This window comes from Seriola dumerili, unplaced genomic scaffold (genome assembly GCF_002260705.1).
Source record: "Seriola dumerili isolate Sdu_G_001 unplaced genomic scaffold, Sdu_1.0 BDQW01000003.1, whole genome shotgun sequence".
NCBI lineage: Eukaryota > Metazoa > Chordata > Actinopteri > Carangiformes > Carangidae > Seriola > Seriola dumerili.
In genome coordinates this window covers 7,933,429-7,957,112 of record NW_019174258.1, presented here as the reverse complement: position 1 = coordinate 7,957,112, position 23,684 = coordinate 7,933,429, and the positions used below count along the sequence as shown (strand labels likewise).

The 23,684-nt window shown below is 39.4% G+C and overlaps 1 protein-coding gene and 3 pseudogenes across 1 annotated transcript; 1 reads left to right on the top strand and 3 right to left on the bottom strand.

Moving 5' to 3' along the window:
- Window positions 1–4,077: 4,077 nt before the first annotated feature.
- LOC111220006 lies at window positions 4,078–5,679 on the bottom strand (annotated as a pseudogene).
- Window positions 5,680–6,951: 1,272 nt separating this feature from the next.
- On the bottom strand, window positions 6,952–9,344 carry LOC111219999 (annotated as a pseudogene).
- Window positions 9,345–10,565: 1,221 nt separating this feature from the next.
- LOC111219188 lies at window positions 10,566–12,621 on the bottom strand (annotated as a pseudogene).
- A 2,561-nt stretch (window positions 12,622–15,182) lies between these two features.
- chrna5 (cholinergic receptor nicotinic alpha 5 subunit) lies at window positions 15,183–22,017 on the top strand. The gene is made up of 8 exons (XM_022740520.1): window positions 15,183–15,315; window positions 15,704–15,844; window positions 18,763–18,914; window positions 19,075–19,119; window positions 19,960–20,069; window positions 20,577–20,754; window positions 20,843–21,538; window positions 21,700–22,017. Exons 2-8 carry the CDS (start codon window positions 15,754–15,756, stop codon window positions 21,856–21,858), a joined length of 1,431 nt encoding a protein of 476 aa, XP_022596241.1. The 5' UTR covers window positions 15,183–15,315; window positions 15,704–15,753; the 3' UTR covers window positions 21,859–22,017.
- Window positions 22,018–23,684: the final 1,667 nt, after the last annotated feature.

Genomic DNA, 23,684 nt, shown 5'->3' with positions numbered 1-23,684 from the left:
CCAGGTTATAGGCATAGTCCTCCTCATTTTCATCTGTGTGGGTCTCGTAGTGTATGTAATCAGAGAAAGCTGCCAGCAAGAGGTGGAGATGCAGGATGCAGATGTAGCTGAGCTCACTGTGCTCAGGATGAGCTCTCTTCGGACCAGGCCATCATGAGAGGACTTACACCGCCCACCACACCTGCCCTGCTGGCATGGACACTTTGTAAATACCCTGAAAAGACTTAACTATGACTTTTCATGACTATTGTCATTAAGTGTAGTTTAAAAGTATTTTCCCCTATAAAATTTGGACAGTGATGGTCAATGATGCTGGTATTAGGCTGCGTAAATACAGATCTAACTGAAAACAGTGATTCTGTTATTTTCTCTGTATGTACCCGGTGCTGTACCTGTGCTCATCTGATGCTTCAGTGCAACAAGTTATTAGGTTTTATCTGTCTTAAAGGAATAGTGTCAAATGGGAAGTACACTGATGTTACTCTCACGTCCAGTAAATATGAAGCTAATGCCAGCAGTTATCTTAGCTTAGCATAAAAAGTGGAAATAGTTGGAAACATCTAGCCTGGCTGTGTCGAAAAGTAACAGAATTCATCTTACAGCACCTCTTAAGGTCACTGATTCATCTGTTATGTTTCATGTTTTTTGATCTATGCAAACACCCAAGTGTAAAAATGATAATTCTGCATATTATGGGGGTTATGTGCTGGACTATTCCTCGACTGGAATAGTGCTGTGTATAATCCCCCTTAAATGGTTTCCTTCTTTTTCCAGTCTTCATGCAGAGCTAAGCTAACAGGCTGCTGATTCCAGCTTCATATTTAGCATACAGACATGACAGTGGTATTGATCTTCTCATCAAACTCACAGCAAGAAGGTGAATAAGGGAATCTCCCAAAATTACTATTCTTTTAAAGGAGTTATTTTGTAAGTTTTGTTATTGCTGCATAGCCAGCGTTAGCATTAACAGCGGTTCGCTTACCAGTCTTGGCAAGAGTTTCAGCCATACTTACTTTCACAAGACAATAGATTATAATACACTCTGAGCAGTGCTACTTCTTCAGGGAAGCCTGGGAGCTACAGTGACTTGGTATTGGAAAGTGACAAGACAGTCTGACTGGGCCGGGACTAGCTGGCTAGCATGCTAACTTCAGTAAAAGAAAAGAAGTGATTGCCACATTTTGTGAATATTTAGTGGAGATGAATCATCTGAGATACACAATCAATACTACTCCCTTATTTTCAATTTTTTATCCCTTGAAAATTGAATTTCTTTTTTTTTAACCTGGAAATTGTTTCATGCCTTTTGTTTTAACTATACATATTGAGACAAGTGGAATCCACCAGGCAGCTAATATTGATCTGACTAATATTAGTTGACTTGTACTGTTGTCTGAGGTGTGCGTGCCAAAAATGAAAAAGTGAAATTTCACTTTAAATATTTTTTGTTTTTTCTTGTGGGTAGCAAATGGTTCCAGACATATGTAGGGTCAGACCCCCCATCATGTCTAATCCTACCTAACAGTGATGATTCAGACTGAATTGATATTCCTAATGATTTACCTGTGTGACAGCTAGAGATGTAAAACCATGTATATGTTTTGTATCATGGCTGCAACAAGACAAAAGTAGGATGTAGACACAAAATCTATTACAATATTTGCAGCATGTTTTTTTTTAATTGTTTTGTAATAAAAGAATTTATTTATTTAAGTAACAACCCTCAGGGATTTTGTACAGTCATGTCATGATAGCATGTTAGTTTCCACAATGCTTACAAACCTACAGTCTTGGGAATTTGAGTGAGATTAACTCAGATGTGAAACTAGGTTTTACTGTAACATCCCTCTAGCAAGTGAATTTTGCAATTACCAATACACTATTGGACAAAACATAATCATTTCAATTTTGCTGACATTCACAGCAAACTATGGTAACATTGGGAATATCCTTTCTACCTTTAGTGCGCTTATAGTAAATGCCAGATTCAATACCTTAACACAGCCCTTTGCTAAAAGTAGAATAGAATAAACTTATGTTTCAAAAAGAATGATACAGAGGAAGACGTCTGTGGTTTTCTCAGGTGAGCAGCACCTTTGTGTCTGAGGATGTCCCCTGTCCACAGTCTCTTGTGGATTTATTGGCTGGTCTCTGCAGCCTGGACATTCTCTGCAGGTCAGCCAAAGCCGACGCTTACAGCAGTAGTTTAGTTCCGACTTGTATTCCTTGTTATTTACAACACTGCCCAGTTAAGCCCATTAAGTGTAGCAATTGGGGCAGACCCTGCATGTTCATCCTGTGGGAGGGCTTATTCAATACTTCCTGTATGGCCCTGAGGAAGTTGTTGTCTTTATCTTCTCCGCTCCCCACACTTTTAGACACAGCAGGGTGTCATATTCATCAGCAAACAAATGTACATCCACAACTGGGACTCAACAGACTCTGAAACTACTTTCTTTCCTTTCGTGAGAAATTAACTTTTCTATTTTTTTATGACCTTGATGGTAAATTGTTCTTGCCCAGAGTAGCTCGTCTATCACTCTCATTACATTTGGAATTTGGCAAATGCTTCAGCTATCTCACTTTTTTGGTAATAGTAAATTTCACCTACTAAAGTCTCCAGAGACATATCCATGTCCATGTATTAAGGGACAGCTTCAGGGACTATGGGACAGGGAGACTTAAGCACAATGGCAACTTCTGTCTGACCCCACTAAGATTGCTGCTTTTTCTCAGATGTAATATATTAAAGATGCATAATGAGGTAATAATATACCCACAATCCATAGTGGTTAGGTAAAGATCAGCTTCCTTACTGTCCTCTACTCTATTGATGAAGTTGACTCTAAATGTGTTCTATTTTTCATGCTTTTGTGAAATGTTGCAGTAAATATCCCGCCTGTGAACGTGTGCAAAAATCATTACCCAATTGTTTTTCATACATTAAAATCAAGATAGTTGTTGTAGTAATATCAATCGTCATGAGAGGACTGTCGAAGAGGCATGAGAAATAAATTGTAAATTTTTTTCAGTAGTGTTAATACCATTCCAGACCAAAGCCAGGAGAAATGAGACTATTTACTAAATTTGTTAAGAGTATTCAAAACCACTTGAACATTTTGTGTCGTTGTGGAAAAAAAAGAATTATAGAATTTCAGTATTCATCATCTGAGGCACTGAAATATTTATGTTGATCAAACATTTCAATTTTTTTTCATCTAGAATGAAATCTCCACCTTCTCCTTAAAATTGAAATAAATGTAATTTTATGTCTTAAATATATTTATATACATTAAATAGTTGGGCTTTCAAAAAATAGTCCACAAAGCTAAATCCTACAGGTAAAAGACACACATCAAGGCTTATATATAGCCATGTTTTATAATGGCCCAGTATAACCTTGGCGTGTCATTCTAATCTTTGTGTGTGAAATTGGATGTGTTTAAATCCATGCTAGGTTACACTCGGCTTGGAGGAGATAAGAACCTGAATCGTTGATACTGTGCAATGCTGAGGAAAGAATGTAGTCATTTAAAAACAAAAATGAAAACTATATTGTGCCAGAGCTTAAGAGTGAATTTGAAAAGTCTTTACATATGCAAAGATGCTTTCCACTGTGTTAATTAAAGAGGACAAGCTCACGAACAAGCAAGAAGCAAACAAGCAACTTATTTTGAAATTTTAAGAAAGGCTTTTATTTTGTTCCTGCTAAATCAGCAATGCTACTGTACATTTTGTTACCTGCTATACCAATGGTTGAAAATCTCAACATTTGGATGCTGATCTGAAGTTACAGATATCAAGGGGTCACATATTCAAAGTTTTTTGAATGTGGATGTGAATAGAATTTTAAAAAATGTACTACATGTACATGTATATTACATGTTAAAGGTTACCCAGAGTACTGGGTATGTAAAATAACACTTCTCTGAGAATATAGTGAGTCAAATATAATCAGCCTTACACATATGTCTTTTTCCTTGTGGATAAAATAAATAATCATAAAACAATGAATGATTTGGATATATTGTCCTTTTTTTTTTACTAGAATCAGACCAACAGTATAACTTTTGCAACTCATTTGAAATATATTTCTATTTTCTCCATCAAATCCCTAAGCCACCAATTTCACATTTCACATATTTAAAGGACATGAAATATGCATTTGTGGTTTAAATTTCAGCTTGGTTGCCACTTAAAATATTTTTAATCACATTTCCTTTTTGTTCTCAGACAGAGTTTACAGCATAAACACCTTATTAAGGCAACAAAGGTGACCAGAATGATCAACACAACTCCAGCTAAGAGTAGCATCACATCTACAGAGTGGTAGGAGTACCAGGGCAGTCTGTAGGACTCTGTTCTCAGGTGAGCTGCACCTTTGTGTCTCATGACAAACTCTATCCAGAAGAGGGCGGTGTCCAGCGGCTTCATTGGCTGATCTCTGTGCAGCCTGGAGAGTCTCTGCATGTTCATCCTGTAGGAGGGCTCAGTCAGTACTTCCTGAACACCCTGAAAGAAGATGTCTTCATTCACAGTAAAAATGTCAAGTATCTTCCCTGCTCCTCTTACTTCAATTCTAAATATATTATCACGTTGATCAAAAATCAAAGGAAGTCCTAGTATAGGAACTCCATGGTAGATAGCCTCTTGAACTCCATTTGTTCCCCCATGAGCCACAAATAATTTTATCTTAGGATGTCCTAGGAGGTCATTCTGTGGCATCCAGTCAACCAGTAAAGTGTTGTTGCCCACAGTGGCCGGTCTGTCACCTTTATACCTCCAGATGACTTTCTGAGGTAATTTAGCGAAAGCTGCAGCAATCTCATTGGCTAAGTCATGGGGAAGCTCTCCAATCAAAGTTCCCAGAGACATGATGATGACTCCGTGTTCTCCAGAGCTCTGCACAAACTCCTCCAGGTGTTGAGGCAGAGGTTTTGCAGGTTTACACTGGAACCCTCCCATATAGACAACATTAGGCATGGTGGGACGAGGATACTCAAACACAAAGTCCACTCTCATCAGCCACAGGTCTGCTGCTTGAAACAGGGAGTGGTAGTCTGCATCTGGACCTAAATATTTTTCAAGTAAACCAGCATAATTTGGTAAGACATAATGCACAATTTGATATTCTGTAAAAACAAAAATTATGGTGTTAAAAATTCTCTCGAGAAAGCTCATTTTATCTGAGAGCTCGGTCCCTGTCATGGGAACATAAGAAAGAGGAGAAGGTGCAATTGAAAAATGGCCTTCGCCGTGAGTAGTCCATCTGACATTGAATACAAGAGGTAACTTGAGATAGTGGGCAAGTATAACACCGCCTGGTATGGCAGGATCTGTGAGGACAAGGTCATATTTGGCCTCTTTTAGTGACTGTATCAGATCTTTGCTTTCAAAAAGCAGTTCAAGCATTTTGCACGTTTTCTCATACATCTCAGAGGCCTTTTGTGCTTGTTCCATTTCCAGTTTAAAACGTGTCCAAGCAGATTTCCCTTCCCTCTGGATTTCCAGCAACCGGGCCACAAACTTAGTTATAAAGTCTTCATCAAATCCAGACTCAATATCAAGTGTAACTGAGGTATAGAACAGTGAGGTTTCCTTGATGTACCAGCTGTCTGACGATCGCACAACAGAAACCTGGTGGCCCCTTGAGTGTAGTTCCTCTATGATGACTTTCATGTTCACCCAGTGGCTCCCATCCACTGGAAAAACAAGCACTTTCCCACCATAAACCACAGTTGGACAGAGGAAGCAGAGCATGATCCAGACCCAGGGCCAATTCATTTTTATTCTTATGGAAGAAAACATATTATATCTTAGATTATATTTTATCAAATGCATAATTTTCCATACAAGTAATGTTTTTATAGAAACAGCTTTTGTCAGTAATTTGTCAATAAAAATCCTACTATTTACCCTCCATCTAGTCTATCTATATCTAGTTTTTTGCTTATAATTAAATTAAATATACAATAACTTTTTAACTGTACCTGTGGGAATCAAAACCATTGGAGCAAGAAGAAAAAATAATGCACGCTTTCAGTTAAAAATGAACTTCTGAAAATACATAAATGTAATTTCAAATCTCAAAATAACTACTGAAATCACTAATTTCTATTGGCAAAGATTGAAACATGCTAATATTACCTTTTTTGGCAGTCAGCGTAATTTTTTTTTGGTCTTTCTCCTTTGCCAGAGAGCAGAACATGTGCTAGTCCTTCCAAGGTCCAGCCTGAGCATGACCTTTGTACTGCAATTTCATGCTCTTAAAGGTGATAAGAAAGTACAAAGTGGAGTAAAGGTGTTCCATTGTGTTTAACTCTTATGCAAGTATCAGTGACAAAACCAAATGACTGGAAAACAACAACACTGAAAACTGCAGGATTATTTCCCTGTGTTACAAGTGTTTAGTTTCATAAAAGGTTGAGGTTGTAGGAACATTGCAGTTTGCTAGTTTTATTGCATTTTTATAATTAATTCTCCCTCAAAAAGCTAATGCTACATGCCGTAATGATTTGAGCAGCTTGTGTTGTCATATGGCCTGCACTGCTCGTCTTTGTGCTCTGCTGTCTTCCAAAATGTGACATTTTTTTCCAAGTAGCTGAAATTTTACTTCAACAGCCTAGAAAACAACTTTAAATGACTGAACAGCACAACCTGGTGGCTGGTGAAGGGATCAGCAAACCTGCATTTAGATCCGTTTTTAATGCATCTATTTCAACAAACCTACAAATGCACATGAATTTTCTTCAGTCTTACAGACAACACTTTTTTAATATCTTGTTCTCTGTTCAGGATATTTGCATACAGAAAAATGGAGAAAAGAAGAGTTGTATGTTTGCTAATATTCTAATCCTATGTTGCATTTTCTGCGAGTATTCAGACTTTCATTTGGTTAGAGTGAAAATTAAGCGTTAAAAGGATGCATACTGATAAATCAAATGACTCTGCTTTAGACAAAGTAAACAAATAGACTTTATTCAGCAAGTTAGCAGTCAGAACTGGCAGTTATGTTCATTCTTTGACACGCTTTTTTCCAGAAGACATTAACCAGTGTGAAATTAAACAATGCACCCTTCCCTGTTAGTCAGATTTCATTTTTCTTTTTAAACACAATCTGAAGCATGACCACACTAACCCAACAAAAAATAGCAAAATAATTAGTGCAACTGTGAGCAGAAATAGTATAACATCTACAGAGTGATAGGAGTACCAGGGCAGTCTGTAGGACTCTGTTCTCAGGTGAGCTGCACCTTTGTGTCTCATGACAAACTCTATCCAGAAGAGGGCGGTGTCCAGCGGCTTCATTGGCTGATCTCTGTGCAGCCTGGAGAGTCTCTGCATGTTCATCCTGTAGGAGGGTTCAGTCAGGACTTCCTCTATGGCATTCTGAAGTGCTGTTCTATCCATTACAGAAATATCCATAACCTTTGCGACTCCCTTTGCTCTCAGTCTGGAGAGGTTGTCGGCTTGATCAAACACAATGGGAATTCCTACAACTGGTACCCCATGATATATAGCCTCATAGATTCCATTTGTTCCTCCATGACTAACAAATAGTTTAATCTTTGGATGTCCTAGGAGGTCATTCTGTGGCATCCAGTCGACCAGTATAGTGTTGTTGCCCACAGTGGCCAGTCTGTCACCTTTATACCTCCAGATGACTTTCTGAGGTAATTTAGCGAAAGCTGCAGCAATCTCATTGGCTAAGTCATGGGGAAGCTCTCCAATCAAAGTTCCCAGAGACATGATGATGACTCCGTGTTCTCCAGAGCTCTGCACAAACTCCTCCAGGTGTTGAGGCAGAGGTTTTGCAGGTTTACACTGGAACCCTCCCATATAGACAACATTAGGCATGGTGGGACGAGGGAACTCAAACACAAAGTCAACTCTCATTAGCCACAGGTCTGCTGCTTGAAACAGGGAGAAATAGTCCACACCTGGGCCAATGAAGCGGTTGGCCAATGCAGAATAATGTGGTCCAGCTACTTGTTTGTACAAATGCATCCTCATGATGTAAAAAATTATGTTTTTGACCCTCTCAAAGAAAGTCATCTGATCTGCTAATTCTGAAGGCGGAAGCGGGACATAAGAAAGTGGAGAAGGTGCAATAGCAAAATGGGCCTCACCATGAACAGTCCACCGAGCATTAAACACTAACGGCAATCTGAGGTAGTGAGCCAGCATTACTCCTCCTCCATCAGCAGGGTCTGTCAAAACCGCCTCATACTTGGCATCTTGAAAGGACTTCATTAACTCTTTGTTTTCAAGCATGTTCACAACCATTTCACACACTCTCTTGTGTAATTCAGAGAACTTGTCCTTTAACTCCATGTCTAAAGCGAAACGGGCCCACACAGACCCTTGGCTTCGTTTAATTTTAATAACTTCAGAGACAAAGAGACGATAAAAATCCTCATTTTCGGCACCAGCAATATTCACTGTGACAGTATTGTAATGTGGAGATGTTTCACTGATGTACCAGCTGTCTGCGGCCCGGATAACTGTCACAGCATGTCCCCTCGAATGCAGCTCCTCAACAAGTACCTTCATGTTGACCCAGTGGCTGCCGTCATGTGGAAACACCAGAACCTTCCCACCATGAGAAGCTGGTATAATGACGGCCAAAAGAATGGCGATGGAAGCCAGTGACAAAATCATCTTCAAATCTTCAAAAAAAACAACAACGGTGCAGTCTGGAATGTAAATAGAAAAAAAAAAACCACAAAAAGCAGATAGCCATTACTGAACAAATCTAGAAAATGTGTGCACAACAAAGGTTGATGGTATACCAGCCTATCCAAAACAGCGTACTATAATGATGTTCATTTTAAATGTGTCTCTGCTTGCTAACAAAAAAATTCCCTTCTAACTACCCTCACGTGGGCGTAGCACAATGGGCCTCTCTCAGGAAATTAGAGTGCTGTTCCATGCCAAGAGCTCTGGATGCATTGTGTGTTAAACTGTAATCTCCCTGAGCAGGCATGTTTTTATGAATATTGCGTTCAGTCTGCATAAAGGAAATATTCAAGAGCTTTCCTCTAAGAAAGCGCACGATCACTGCATGTAAAACAAATACCATGCACCGATTTTCTTAGTGATCAAATATCTAATCCTTCAACAATGAACATGAGTCAATGAAATCTTCATTCCACTGAGAAACATCAACTGACAAAAGACAGAAGCAAACGTCAGCAAAGATAACTTACCTTTTTGTCTGTACCCGGAAAGAAAGTCTGCAAATGCTACAGCTTACAGAGAAAACCTTCCCCGCACTTATGTCAACAAACTTTTGGACACATATATAAACTCAGTGGAGACTTGAGGTCGAAGCAGTGAGACGATAAAATACTTCCTGGTTTCTTTTGTCCCACCCTCATGACAGTTACATGAGATGTTTGTCTCTTTACCAGCGGTGCAATGGGCCAGAACTGCAGTGCAGTTTATTTCGGGAAATGCTGTGTGACATTGTGTATCAAAAGAGTAGAAAAAACACTTTTCTGTTTATTTATGCTGCAAGTTTTATGTCCACTGTTTCAAAAGGCAACACTTTAACACCATTTTGTGTCTATGAGACAATGAGACAATGAGACAATGAGACTGTAAAACCATTTCCTGATTTTTTTTTTTTTAAACTCGCCTCACCCCTGACAACAGTTCTGTTGATGTGACAACAATGAATACTTCTTTGCGAAGTTGATTCTGCAGTGATGCAATCCTCTGAACTAATCTACAGGAAGTGTTTTGTTACCATGCTTATACTTCATTTAGACTTTCTACTAGAACTGAAGTAATTTTTAAACACAACATCAACAAGCTGTAAAAATATTAAGAATGAATATAACTCACTCAGCTGAATCTTTGGTTGGGTTCTCGAAGGATGAATATAAGGTATAACAGAGTGCTGTCCCTGTTATCTACTCTTAAAAAGTCACTGAGAGGATGGTACTGTGAGATTCAGTGCTGCAGCTCACCACTTACTGCTCCTTTTCAAATGTTCCACAAGACAATTCACAGTTCACACATTTGGCATAAACAAAGAGTGGGGCACAACATGGCACATGCACATTCAAAAAACCACCCACACACACAAAGCAGCAACACCTGAAGCTGATTGCACTGGCCTCCTATCTATATAATTTATTTCAAAGAAGGATGCTCCACCTAGTGGTTGGAGGGATAGACACACACACACACACACACACAGACACACACACACACAAAATGAAACAATAAATGATGAGCAACAACATATAAGTACAACTTAAAAATGGCTCCAACCTTACATTCATTCCTACAATTTTAGTTGTTCAGTGTTTGTTATGAAAAAAGGTCACGGCATAGTTTAGTTCATACAATATGAATATCAAACAAATTAAATAACATACTACAAAATCTTGCCTTTACAAAACAATACCTTTGTTTAACTGTCAAAAAGCTGCATTACCGGGCAGTTAAATCTCAAAATTATAACAAAATATTGCAACATCCATTTTTGTACTGATATTATTGATATTTTTTTTTCTAAATGAGATGAATGCACAAAATGTCTATCCCTTGAATGATTAGTCACGTTTCACTTTAGGTTTACACACTGCAGAGTATAAACACCTCATCAAGAGGAATAGAGTTAAAAGCATGAGCAGCGCAACTCCAGCCAGGAACAACACTACATCTACAGAGTGGTAGGAGTACCAGGGCAGTTTGTAGGACTCTGTTCTCAGGTGAGCTGCACCTTTGTGTCTCATGACAAACTCTATCCAGAAGAGGGCGGTGTCCAGCGGCTTCATTGGCTGATCTCTGTGCAGCCTGGAGAGTCTCTGCATGTTCATCCTGTAGGAGGGCTCAGTCAGGACTTCCTCTATGGCATTCAGGAAGTTGTTGTCTTTGTCAACTGTATTAACGGTTAGAAGCTTAGCCCCTCCTCTCTCCTTCAGTCGCAGCAGGTTGTCGTACTGGTCAAAAAACAAAGGTAGACCCACAACTGGGACGCCGTGATAAATAGCTTCTTGGACTCCGTTTGTTCCTCCATGAGCCACAAATAGCTTAATCTTGGGATGTCCGAGGAGGTCATTCTGTGGCATCCAGTCCACTAGTAAAGTGTTGTTGCCCAGAGTGGCCGGTCTGTCACCTTTATACCTCCAGATGACTTTCTGAGGTAATTTAGCGAAAGCTGCAGCAATCTCATTTGCCATGTCAGCAGGAAGTTCACTCACAAAAGTTCCCAGAGACATGATGATGACTCCGTGTTCTCCAGAGCTCTGCACAAACTCCTCCAGGTGTTGAGGCAGAGGTTTTGCAGGTTTACACTGAAACCCTCCAATGTACACAACATTAGGCATGGTGGGACGAGGATACTCAAACACAAAGTCCACTCTCATCAGCCAAATGTCTGCATTAAGCATTAAGAGGTCAAAGTCATTATCAGGCCCAAGATATTTGTCACATATTTTCTGGTATATTAGCTTAACAACCAGGTGTTTCTGTATCTGGGTTATTAGATGCAAAATCATGTTTTTAACTCTTTGAAAAAAGCTCATCTTATCAGTGTTGCCAGATCCTGTTATGGGAATGTATGATATAGGTGAAGGAGCAACAGCAAGATGACCTTCTCCAGCTATCAGCCAGCGAACATTAAAAACCAAAGGAAGGTTCAGATATTTGGCCAAAATTATTCCACCTCCCCAGCAGGGGTCAGTGAGCACCAGGTCAAACTTGCTGTCCTTAAGGTTTCTCATCAACTCTTGGTCATCAAGCATTGCTGATACAAATGCACCCACGGTTTCATGAGCTTCAACAAACGTACCAAACATTCCAAAAGTCAGGTGGAGAAAATGTATCAAGGGAAGAGACCCCCTTTCATATTCAATGGTCTCAGTTATGATTTTTGTGATGAACTTCTGATCGAAGGCCTTCTCCACCTGAACTGTGATGGTGTTGTAATAAGAATTGTTATCCTTAATGTACCAGCTTTTGCTGCAACGCAGAATAGTAATAGCGTGTCCTCTTGAGTGCAGAGCTTGAAGCAAGATATCCATGTTTATCCAGTGGCTTCCTTCGATAGGGAAGACCAGGATGTTGCCAGCTTGACAGGCTGTGGGGATGAGGAAGAGCAGCAGCAAAGCGCTGCAGCAATACAGCGGCCTCATCTGAAATGAAAACAACGGTTAGCCACGGAGAAAACTCCTCACTACTGTGGAAATGAACTGTGATCATTTCAACTTGCAGTTACAAGCTGTGCATGGCTCATTATAGCTGTTATTTCTTCCTTCCTTTCCTTTTCTTTTTTTTTCATCAGCTCAAGGTTTAAAACCAGTTTATCAGAGAATTTCATAATCATTACTCTTACTCAAGTCAACACCTTTGAAGCAAAAGAGCTGGAGTGTTTAGAGGAGTTGATGTCTGTAGTCGAGGTGTAGCCTATTGTGTCCAGTTGCTGCTTTAAATTCTGATTCGATCAATATTAAAAGCTCATATGTTTAACATCATTATTTTGTAAAAGTACAGCAACACATACAGTACACTAGTATGTCTACAGTCAAACTCTCTAAACACAATCTCACTTACTGTAGTCTTCTGTATGTTACTCCACTCAGTCACAGTGCTTTGTGCAGCGCCTGTCCTGAAAAGTTAATGCAACCCGCAGGGAAGGAGCTGAACCACATGACAGGATGCGTTCTTGTCCAGGCCTGGATAGTAAACAGTTGTATGGAAGCCTATAGGAGACTAAATTCAAATGATAATGCATTTCACAATAACTTTCTAATTTTCCACATATATATTTGTTATTTGAGTAAAACTGAAAATGCAATAAATAAAAGAAAATAAAAAATAAAATTTGCATTTTCATTTTCACATACTTATATGGGCATTCTAGGACCGTATTAAAATTTGAAATTCAAATTTGAAAATTATTATAAACAATTTAACCTAATTTTACAAATAGACAAGCAATATTCATCAATATACATCGATTGCATTTTCATTTTCATTTTCATTACATACATACATACAAAAGAGCATGGTGACATATAAATGAAAATGCAATAGATGTTTTGAAAATTGCATTTAAATATTGTCCTTTGTAGATTGGGTTAACTGCATTTTAATTTTCAAATTTGAATTAACATTTGAATATTGTCGACTGTGCAGCAAGGTATGACTTTGAAAATGAAATGTCAAACAGATTTCCATCTCCATTCAAATATTGTCCTAGAACATTCCCATACAAGTATATGAAAAGGAAAATGCAAATTGGTATTTTGCATTTTTGCTCAAATAGCACATACATGTGTGGAAAATTAAAATGCTATTGTGGAATTACATTATCATTTGAATATAGTTCCCTATAGGCTTCTATAGGTAGTAGCTGGATCTGTGTGCAAACAAAGTTGTTAAGGAAGATCAAAGGTCACTGATAAAGTTACTGTTTGAAAAGTGCATCAATATTTAGAAGCACTGGAATGTAATGTGTTAATCATTCATTTATACATGCAAGATCGATTTCACAGTGCATGGTTAACAGTAATAAGTGTTTCATTAATTAATTAATTATCATTTATGCAACATGTCAGTTTGTTTAACGACAACCCTGACCTCATTAGACCAAACACAAGATGACAGAGAAGATGATCATATCTGCTTACTATCATTTTGTCAGTGAATAAAGAATTACACCAATGACTACACATGAAATGTAATTTAAACTGTACTAATATCAGTTTGCTCTGGCTTTGGTCCACTGCAATTTGAGAACTACCTAAATTGCCAGTGACCCAGAGTTGGCAGCAGGACTGCATTTGAATGTTAATCCTTCTTTTCTTCACCACTTCTGCAGCCTATGTACTTTGCTCTTAACCTCCATTTAGATGTAAGTAAGATTATAAAAAAAAACTACTCATTGCTGCCCTACAGTTGTGGTGAAGAATACTTTGTGTAGGCTTTACACATGAAGCGTCATTATGCCACTGAGATAATGTGATCCCAAGTCAAATATAATTCAAATAACAATCTTTTAAGCACAGTCACCCATACAGAAAGAAAAAGATGGTGGACGGTTCGATCAAGTTGTGCTGCAGATCATTTTGCCCCTGACATTGTTTACATAGCTTTAAGAGCAAAATGCTCCTGTGCTTTGTGCTGACTTTTTATTTTCTATCTGTCAGTTGGATTTTTTTTTCTATTATAAATTTGATATCAGCAATTGTCTACTTTAAAAGCTGCATAATTTCCTTGGATATGTCATTGTATATATTTTGTATATATTATTGTTTTTTTAAGTTTCTGTTTATTGTACATATTCAGTACAGTACATCTAAATTCAACATTTAAACATCCTCTCTACTGGTTTGTTTGTATAGTTTGGTTTACCTCTCAAAAGCCTTCACCAACTGTCAGTAATAGCAAATTCTAATTTATTTTTCATTGTATTCACTCACACCCATTTCACAATGGATGCAATATACAGTAGATGAAACTGAACATTGTTTTAACCATACAGGGAGCTTGTCGTGTTGAAGCAACAAGAATGTTTTTTGCTCTCATGGCCTCTGATTACTGATTACTCACCCAACACAATCTTTCATTCCTTAAAGATTTTAATGATTTTTTTTGATGAATCCAACGGAGATGTGTAGGCCAGATTTTCAGCTGCTAAGTGTTTAAACAATTTAAATGAAAAAATAAGATGATGATAGAAACCAGTTATTTCAGAAACCACTGTTCAATTTGATTTTTCAAGCTGTATATAGATTTTTTTTACCCCCATCCCCTAGGCTACATCATCTCTGGGTCCCACAATATGCTGTCGCCATGGAAGCATACACATTCACACATACAGAGAGACCGTGAGGAATAAGAGGAACAAAATACAGCGTCACATGTGGTTGTGGATACCAGGTAACAAATTGGAAACAGCAGTGGCAGAGCTGCTCCTGTCATTTCCTGATGCTGCTGTGGAGATGCAGCCACCTCAGGCTGCATGGAGAGGGGCGACTAGCCCTGTCTGTGAATAGTGAATACAAGAATGCTTGGAGGGGGGTGGAAGGAAGGTGGTGGTGGTTGGGGGAAATGGGGCGGGCTCTCTGAAGGAGGAGGAGGAGGAGGAGGAGGAGGATGTGTTGCCTGTGCACAATTGGAGGCAGTAGGGAGGGAAGCAGCATCTGTATGAGGCGAGAGAAAGAACCTGCATGGAATGGAGGAGCGCTAGAGCAGCACTGTCGCTGTCGTCAGGGTACCCATCACCACCACCACCACCACCACCACCACCACCACCATCGCTCTGGACTGCGTGTTAATGGGAGAGACTCAGAGCAGGTATGTGTACAGCATTTGCATGCTTTACTATGTGAAATGTGTTTATTACCTTGGAGAGGGTTGGGTTAGCAGAGTGAGAGTAGAGTGCATTCTGGGCTTGTGCAGGATGTTGTTCTGTATATCAAAGGTGTGTGATTAAGGCAGTTTGTTATTTAGAATGTGTTGTTTATTTTCTTTGTTTGATTGCTTACTTGCTTTATAAAGCCTATTCACTGAAATCCATAATTGAATATAGCTTTACCAAGGGGGAGCAGGGGTGGCTGATTTGGGATTTGAACCCTTAACCCAAGGCATGATTAAAGCCACGCTCACGTAGCTCAGATGTTTACCCAGTGCAAACAGAGGCTATTTTTTTTAATAACCACTGATTTTAATATTCATTTCCCAGCTCTGTGATGCCCGAGGAACCAGCTGTGTGGAACCGGTGCCACCTCTGATATGATGCTGAGAGCAGGAGGGGCAGCAACCTCTCTCGCACTGCTGCTGCTGCTGCCGCTGCTGTGCTGCTGCCACCTGTGCCACTCACTGCGTAAGTTTCCCAAGGACTGGGAATGCCTCGTCAAATTATCATGGTGGAATGGCATGACAGATGGCATAGCCAGAGATAAGTTGGACTCTAGTGGATATGTAACCAAGAAACCAAAAAGGAAGATGTAGAAATTGCCAGATGGTCAGTGAAGAGTGATGATGGCTTGCCAAGTTAAACAAAAAGTATTGGTGTCAGAATGACACTCTCTGAGGCTTGCACAGAAAGTAAGTAAACTATCTAGCTATTGAACAAGCAAAACAATTCTAACAGCTAATAAGTGGAAGACCACATAAAGTGTTAACATCTATAATTTAACCTAAAAGCCATAAAACTTAATGAGAAAAATTTACAGGGAGACAAATGTTGGACCTCATCCTCATTATCCATCATTAATTTGACTTTTCCTTGATACATAATTGAAACTCATTAATGCAGAAAACCAGGAAAACAGTGAACTCATGCCATGTTCAGCTCAGTTTGGATGCATGGGAATGATAGGAAATTTTAAGCACTTTGGGTGACATGAGGTGTCCATATTTGTTTGGTTCTCAGACACTCACAAACTCAAGCCTTAAGAGTAATCTTACTTTTCCTGTTTATTATTTATGACTTTGGTGTTGACGTGAATGCTATCGACAAATCAGGAACATGTAATAACAAAAAATCCTGATATGTGATGAATGCAGCATGAGGCATGCAGGTGTGCATACTACAAATATGGTCAGGTGATGAGCTGTTGCAGTGAATAATAGGGAAGGTTAGTAGAGTGTGTGCGACACAGAGATAAACTGTATGAAATAGCTGAAGAGGAGGAAAAAGAGCAGCCGCTGTTGCTGTCGCCATGACAGTGTGTATATATTGGTATGCATGTATGTATCTACTGTACAACATACTTACAGTATGTCGTAAACATGTGCGGTATGTTTATATGTGAATGAACCTTATATTTTTTGACCTCTATTGTATATTTTTTAGGTTTTTCTTTCCCTCTTTCTGTTGGCTGCTTGTAGCAACATGTCATATTTAGCTTAATCTCAATGTAATCCTCATCATCTGTCTGGTAGCAAACCATATTCATATTATATATTCTATGTTTATATTATATTACTGATATGCTTTTTGACATGCTGCCCACTGCACCAGGCAGACAGCAGCAAGCACTGACCAAGGTCTCCTTGAAAATGCAGGAATAAGTTAACATCAAATATGAATTTTACTCAGCATCATTTTAACAGCTATTATAAATGAACATTCCTTTTCCCTGTAGCACATACTGTATATAATCTTAGTGGTTTAGTATGCTTCTGACTCAATGATTACATTTATCATACTCTGAAACAGATTAATGTAGAATCGAGCAGACTCTGCAGCTTGCTTCTCAGCCAAGCAGGACACTGGTGATAGCGCGGGAGACACACTGAAGAGATGATGAATTTGCTGATTACAGGGTCATTGATTGAGGGTGTTGCAGCCTTGTCTTTATTGATTCACGCACACTGAAATGGTGACACCATACATTTGTGGTCAGTCTTGTGGTAGATTTCCAGCCACATTCTCCATCCATAAATTTAGTTTATAACCGCATTGGTGAATGATTTAAAGAGCAGGATGAAAGAAATTGCACGTTATTCAAAATGTAATCAATAATTTCTACTCTGTAGTGGAGCCCTGCTTCAGCAAAACAATGCTGCAGTTTGACAGGGATACAGGCAGCCACCATATGCTATGCTCTCAATAAATAAATACAGTTTATTTCCAATTTTTTCAAAAATGTACATATGAAGCTCAAGTTTGATTAGAAAGAAATAGTGGTCAAACACTTAATGTGAGTTGGCACCACATGTTTTTTTCTTTTTTCAGTCTACGTGAACAGTTAATCCTAATTAGTGTTGAACTGGCAATGTTGAATGAAAAACAACGCATTGTTACATGTGATGTCAAGAAATATTAAAGAATATCAGTTTCTCTATCACCACCATTAGTCCAAAGGTGAAGTCATGTTTGGAACTGACCTGACTATTTCATTACATTTTTTACACTTATTATTCCGAAATCCATTGGTAAGCAGTGATGTTTTAATAAAAAAATCATGCACCTTCAGTTGAGTTTGTCTGCATTATTAACAAACACCAGCCATATGAGTCATGGTGCAAGACAGGTAAACAAGTGTATCAGTTTCTTGCCATGGTGAGAGAAGGAAGGGCATCAGTAAATAAGATGTGGTCCACATCTGTGCAATGCTTTCTACAATCATATGTCTTTGTTGGTACACAATTCCTCAACACACCTCTGTACAATACATTGTTTCCGAAGTGCTTTTCTTTAGAACTACTGTTTGCAGCTGTCCTCTGGAAATAAGTGATGAAACTGGAGAGACTCTACAGTATATATTGTGTAGGTCAAGCTGGACAGAGTACAAAAAAAGATTTATATGTTGGTGCTATTTGCCAAATGATATATGATATAGAAACAAACCAAACACTGAACATTCTCCAATCACTACTGCTTCATTCAATACAATCCTTTATTTTTTGATAATGGCTCCATGAAAGAAAATAACTGAATAACTGAATAATAATGTTCACCTGCTATTGCTGATATCAGATCAGGATTCTTAACTTGATTATGTATTCAAGTGTGTGTTTCGGTTATAGCTTTGATTTCTCTGCTTCTTGAAACTAAAGCTTTACCACAGAGGTCACATCCAGAAACTTGAGACATAAACACTGTAGTAAGGTCAGAGAGGTGAATGATGTACTGTTTGAGGGCAACGCTAGAAACAGAGCTGGAAATGGAGTTATTATCAGCCGTTTAGTCTGAGACTACTGAATAAATCAAAGCTTCTGTTGTATTAGTTACAAGTTAATAGGAACTTGTAATTTTGCTCCTCATCTGTCTTGTCTTTTCAAACCTTTTAGGGGTCCCAAAGCTCTCATCTTATGCAAAAGCAGAGGACAAGCTGTTCAAATACCTCTTTGGAAACTACCAGAAATGGGTTCGTCCAGTGGAATACCTGAACCAGACCATCTGTGTGAAGTTTGGACTGGCCATCTCCCAGTTAGTCGATGTGGTGAGGATAGAAAAGCACTGATTATTCACATTGTTTATGGATGTGTGTTACTGAGGTGTTACCTGCATGAATGTAAAACATAAGAGAGCTGAGAGATGGAATGCTATTAAAATCGTTGCTCTATAAAAAATGTGCTTTGCTTATTGCTTTACCATTCTAGGATGAGAAAAACCAGCTCATGACAACCAATGTGTGGATGAAACAGGTAAGTCCTCAAGGGCATTTCACCGTCATCAGTAAACATGCAGGTAACGTTGTTGGGGCATAATTGTAGGCCGGTGGAAGTACTCCTGGCTTACATGGCATTTGGAGACAACCAGTCAGCCTCTCCTCACCCCTCTTTAATCCGGTCTGGTGGCATTTTAGTGGCAGTTCTTATCTATGAGTCCTTCCAGCCTTGTGCCCACGCACCTGCCTCAACAAGTCGTCTCCTCCTCACTCCGGCTCCTGTCAGCTTTATTCATGGTCTTTGGTGTGCTGTCTGTCACGCATCTTATGAATTATCCCCACAGACCAGGCTCTGCCACTCAGGTCAGCTGCTCCCTTTCACAGTGATGGATTGCATCATGCGAAAAGGGTGATGGAAGGGCAGTGGCCACAGACGTCATAGGCAAAGTGGAATAAAGAATAGAAGAAAAGAAAAATATCTCTTTCATCTCCATTTCCTTTTGAATTTTTTTTTTTTTTTATGAACTGTTTCACTCTCCGCATTATTCTATGACAAAGTACTCATCACTTATGTCACGCCTAAGCCAAATAAGATGGATATAATATAAGGTACTGCTATTAAAAGTACTGGTAGGCAGATTTTGTTACCAAAGAGCCAGGCTAGCTGTTTTCCTCTGTTTACAGTATTTGTACAAAGCTAAGTTAGCTGGTTGCAAGTGGTAGTTTTATTTTTGGTGTTCAGACATGAAAGTATTATCAGCCTTCTCATCTAACTCTTAAGAGACCAAGTGAGTCTATTTACCAAAGTGTCAAACTTTCCTTTAAAGCCCCTATGCGTAGGTTTTTTGTTGAGTTTTCCCATTTCTCCTGTATGTAGGAATGGACTGACATGAAACTCAGATGGGACCCTGATGACTATCTGGGCATCACAACTATCCGAGTCCCGTCTGACAGGCTCTGGCTTCCTGATGTTGTACTGTATGACAAGTATGTGCCGTTATATATGAGAAGGAAATTACATGGATGTCACACATTTTATATTTTCCAAATTCTATACTATATGACATGACCATACTGATATGTATCCAAGAATGGGACTTCACCACCTAGTACTTTGCATGTTAATCATGTTAACCTTAAAGGGATAGTTTGGGGTATTTGACAAGGGGGTGTGAGAGGTACTTGTACATAGTCAGAGTATTACCTGCCAGAGTACTTGACATGAGTACTGGCACAAAAGCTGAGCGGTGTACTGCTGTGGATGGGGCCAGCTGCGTTTTAGTCACTTTTTTTAAGAAATGGCCACTGAAAAAAGCCAATATCAGTTTGAAGTGTACGCAACAACTTGAACTATCACTTTAAAGGAAACATGCAGCCCTAGCATGAAATGTCTTAAAATGACTAGAAAAGAAGCTAATCTATCTTTCAGCTAAAATTTTGACCAAAACCCTCTTTTAGATCTTTTAAATGAATAAATGTTGTTTCTTTCAACAGTTCAGATGGGCGTTTTGAAGGAACTGTCACCAAAGCTGTTGTTAAGTATGATGGAACCATAACATGGACACCACCAGCCAATTACAAGTCAGCCTGCACCATCGACGTCACCTTCTTCCCATTTGACCTCCAGAACTGTTCCATGAAGTTTGGTTCCTGGACGTATGATGGCTCCCAGGCGAGTTTCTCCTCCACAGCATGTGTGTAGTACAATCATGTCAGTTATCACCAGTGACTGACATGACATTGCCCTTCTTATTTAACAGGTGGACATCATTCTAGAGGACTTCCACGTGGACAAGCAGGACTATTTTGACAACGGTGAATGGGAGATAGTAAAGGCCACAGGCAGCCGTGGTCTGAGGACAGACAGCAGCTCTACCTACCCCACCATCACCTACTTCTTCATCATCCGCAGGTTGCCTCTTTTCTACACCCTCTTCCTCATCATCCCCTGCATTGGCCTGTCCTTCCTCACCATCCTTGTCTTCTACCTGCCCTCCAACGGCGGCGAGAAGATCTCTCTCTGCACCTCAGTGTTGGTGTCGCTCACCGTTTTCCTCCTGGTCATCGAGGAGATCATCCCGTCCTCCTCGAAGGCTATCCCTCTCATCGGGGAGTACCTGGTCTTCACCATGATCTTTGTCACGCTCTCCATCATTATCACCGTCTTTGCCATCAACATCCACCATCGCTCCTCTTCTACGCATCATGGCATGGCACCCTGGGTGAGGAAGATCTTCCTGCATCGACTGCCTAAGCTGCTGTGCATGCGCAGCCATGTGGACCGTTACGCCACAGCTGGAGTAGCCAGGACGGGAGGAGCGGTGGGACTGGGTATGATGAAGGACCCGGCACCTGAACTCACCCCCTTACTCTACACAAGACGTCATTTACAAGCAGCTTTGGATTCTATTCGCTACATAACCATGCATGTGGTTAAAGAAAATGAGGTCAGAGAGGTGAGTTTGTTGGATTTTCTGTATTTGCGCATCCATAGGTAATAATAAAAATGCTTAATAGTGATACAAACAATCATTTTTGACCCCACACTGTCTGTTACTCATGTCTAGATGTAGTAGATGTATGCCTAGAGACTGACATGTGCTTCTTTTCGGCCCAGGTGGTACAAGACTGGAAGTTTGTAGCCCAGGTTCTGGACCGAATGTTTCTGTGGGCCTTCCTCCTGGTGTCGATCCTAGGCTCTGCTCTTCTCTTTATTCCAGTAATTTACAAGTGGGCCAACATCATCGTCCCTAACCATGCTGGAAGTTTCCTCTAAGAACAATAAGAAAATGGAGTTAAAGCACATTAATAGCTCACTATGGGTCTTCTTTGAGAGACTGAGATTACCAGTGAGATATGGGCCGGCTCTCCCCAGTCCCTCTGTAAACTATAGCTGTGCCAGAAGCTCAAGCTGCAGATTTGAGGCCTAACTTGCTCACAGAGGCATGTTTGTTTTATTTTATATTTCATTATTTCATATTTCATTTTTCAAGAGATTCTGAATTCTGTATTCAATTTAATTTAAAGTTAAATTAAAATTGATGTACTACATTTAAGAAACTTCAAAAATGAATTCATCATTCATTTTTTCATTCATTTTCTCTGCATCTCACACATCGATACATTCCAGTACATTCATTTCACCTACTATACATGCTGGCATCATAGAGTAGAGGTTTATCATTGGGGCTAGTAGTAAAATAGCAAGAGCATGTCCTCGCAGGATCATTTGGGATAAATGTCTCGCTAATAGCCCTGTAGATTTTATGTTTATTCAGGTCACAGAACATGTTGATGAATTGAATTCATTTAATTTCAATAATTTATGGATCCCTGGAAAGGCAATTACAACACAGCTCACCACCCAGATCAACAGACACACACACAATAGATAGGAGAGGTAGTTCATTCTCATTTTACATTTTACTACTCAAACTGCCATGTAAAAGAGATGGTTTGACTTTTCTTTTCTGTAATTCTTTTTTCACAAATCAACACACAACTGTGTGTGGGAAAGAGAGGGGGGACTTGTTGGAACATGCATTTCCCTTCTTTTCAGTTTGAGGACTAATCCTGCATTCTTGGATGAATGTGTGAGTATCCTTGGTAACACATCAGTAGAGAGATACTGTGGGTCCAGGATGTTTTTGGTCTACTGAGCTTTAGCACAAAAAAGAATAGGTCTCATAACATCTCCACATCTGTCTTGTTATTTGATCGATGTTGCATGCAGATGCCTCAGATGATGTAATTTAGAGACATGTAATATAGGGCCTTAGTGTCACATTAACACTGTCCTTCAAGAAGAAGAAAGACTCTTGTGTTCTGCAGCTGAGCAGCTGTCAGCCTTTGGTTTGACCCTGCACTGCCTCTCCATGGGTGTGTCTAACCATTACAGCTGAAAAAGCAACAAAGGCACCACCAGCATGGACATGGTGGCCAGTCTACTGATGAAATCTGTGACATTCCACTTCTAGATATACTAGACTAGCCTAAATACAGAGACTGTGAATGAAAATGATAAACAAAAAGAAGCGCATGCAAAGAATGTAAGGCATTTTTAAAAAAAAAATCTTTTTTGTTTAACCTAGATAAAGATGAGCAAGACAGTAGTATACAGGGAGAATGGACCTAAAAGGTACTTGGTCTGTGCTAATAGGACAGATTCTTCAGGACAGGACAGGATCCTTTTTTCAATTCCTTCATTGCAGCCCTATTGAGTTTTTCCTTTCTTGTCTCCACCTGTCTCCTACGTTTTATTGTTTCTCCCCAATGTAAATAATAAAAGTGTTACCTTTTGAATTAAGCTTTGTATTTGGAAGGACTCAGAGCCGATTGAGCAGTGTAACAAAGGCATTTTATTGTTGAATTTAGGAATGATGGCTTAAAGCTGGAGAGTGGGACGAGCACCGGGGAAAAGGAAAAACAAAACCTGCGATGCACATCTGGATAAATGAGTAAATAAATGAATCCTATGCTGCTTAATTTATTGAAGAGAGGAGCTGCATATCATAGCACCACAAGTGATGCAGGTACTTACTGATTTGCAAGGTATTTTGGCAAATGTTTCATAGTGCTAATATTTTTCATTGTAAATCTGGG

Bases quoted from the DNA above. Each gene is read 5' to 3' on its own strand.
- chrna5 (XM_022740520.1), top strand. From the start codon at position 15,754: ATGATGCTGAGAGCAGGAGGGGCAGCAACCTCTCTCGCACTGCTGCTG. The intron at 15,845-18,762 runs GTAAGTTTCCCA...CAAACCTTTTAG, and splicing joins CCACCTGTGCCACTCACTGC to GGGTCCCAAAGCTCTCATCT. The intron at 19,120-19,959 runs GTAAGTCCTCAA...TCCTGTATGTAG, and splicing joins CCAATGTGTGGATGAAACAG to GAATGGACTGACATGAAACT.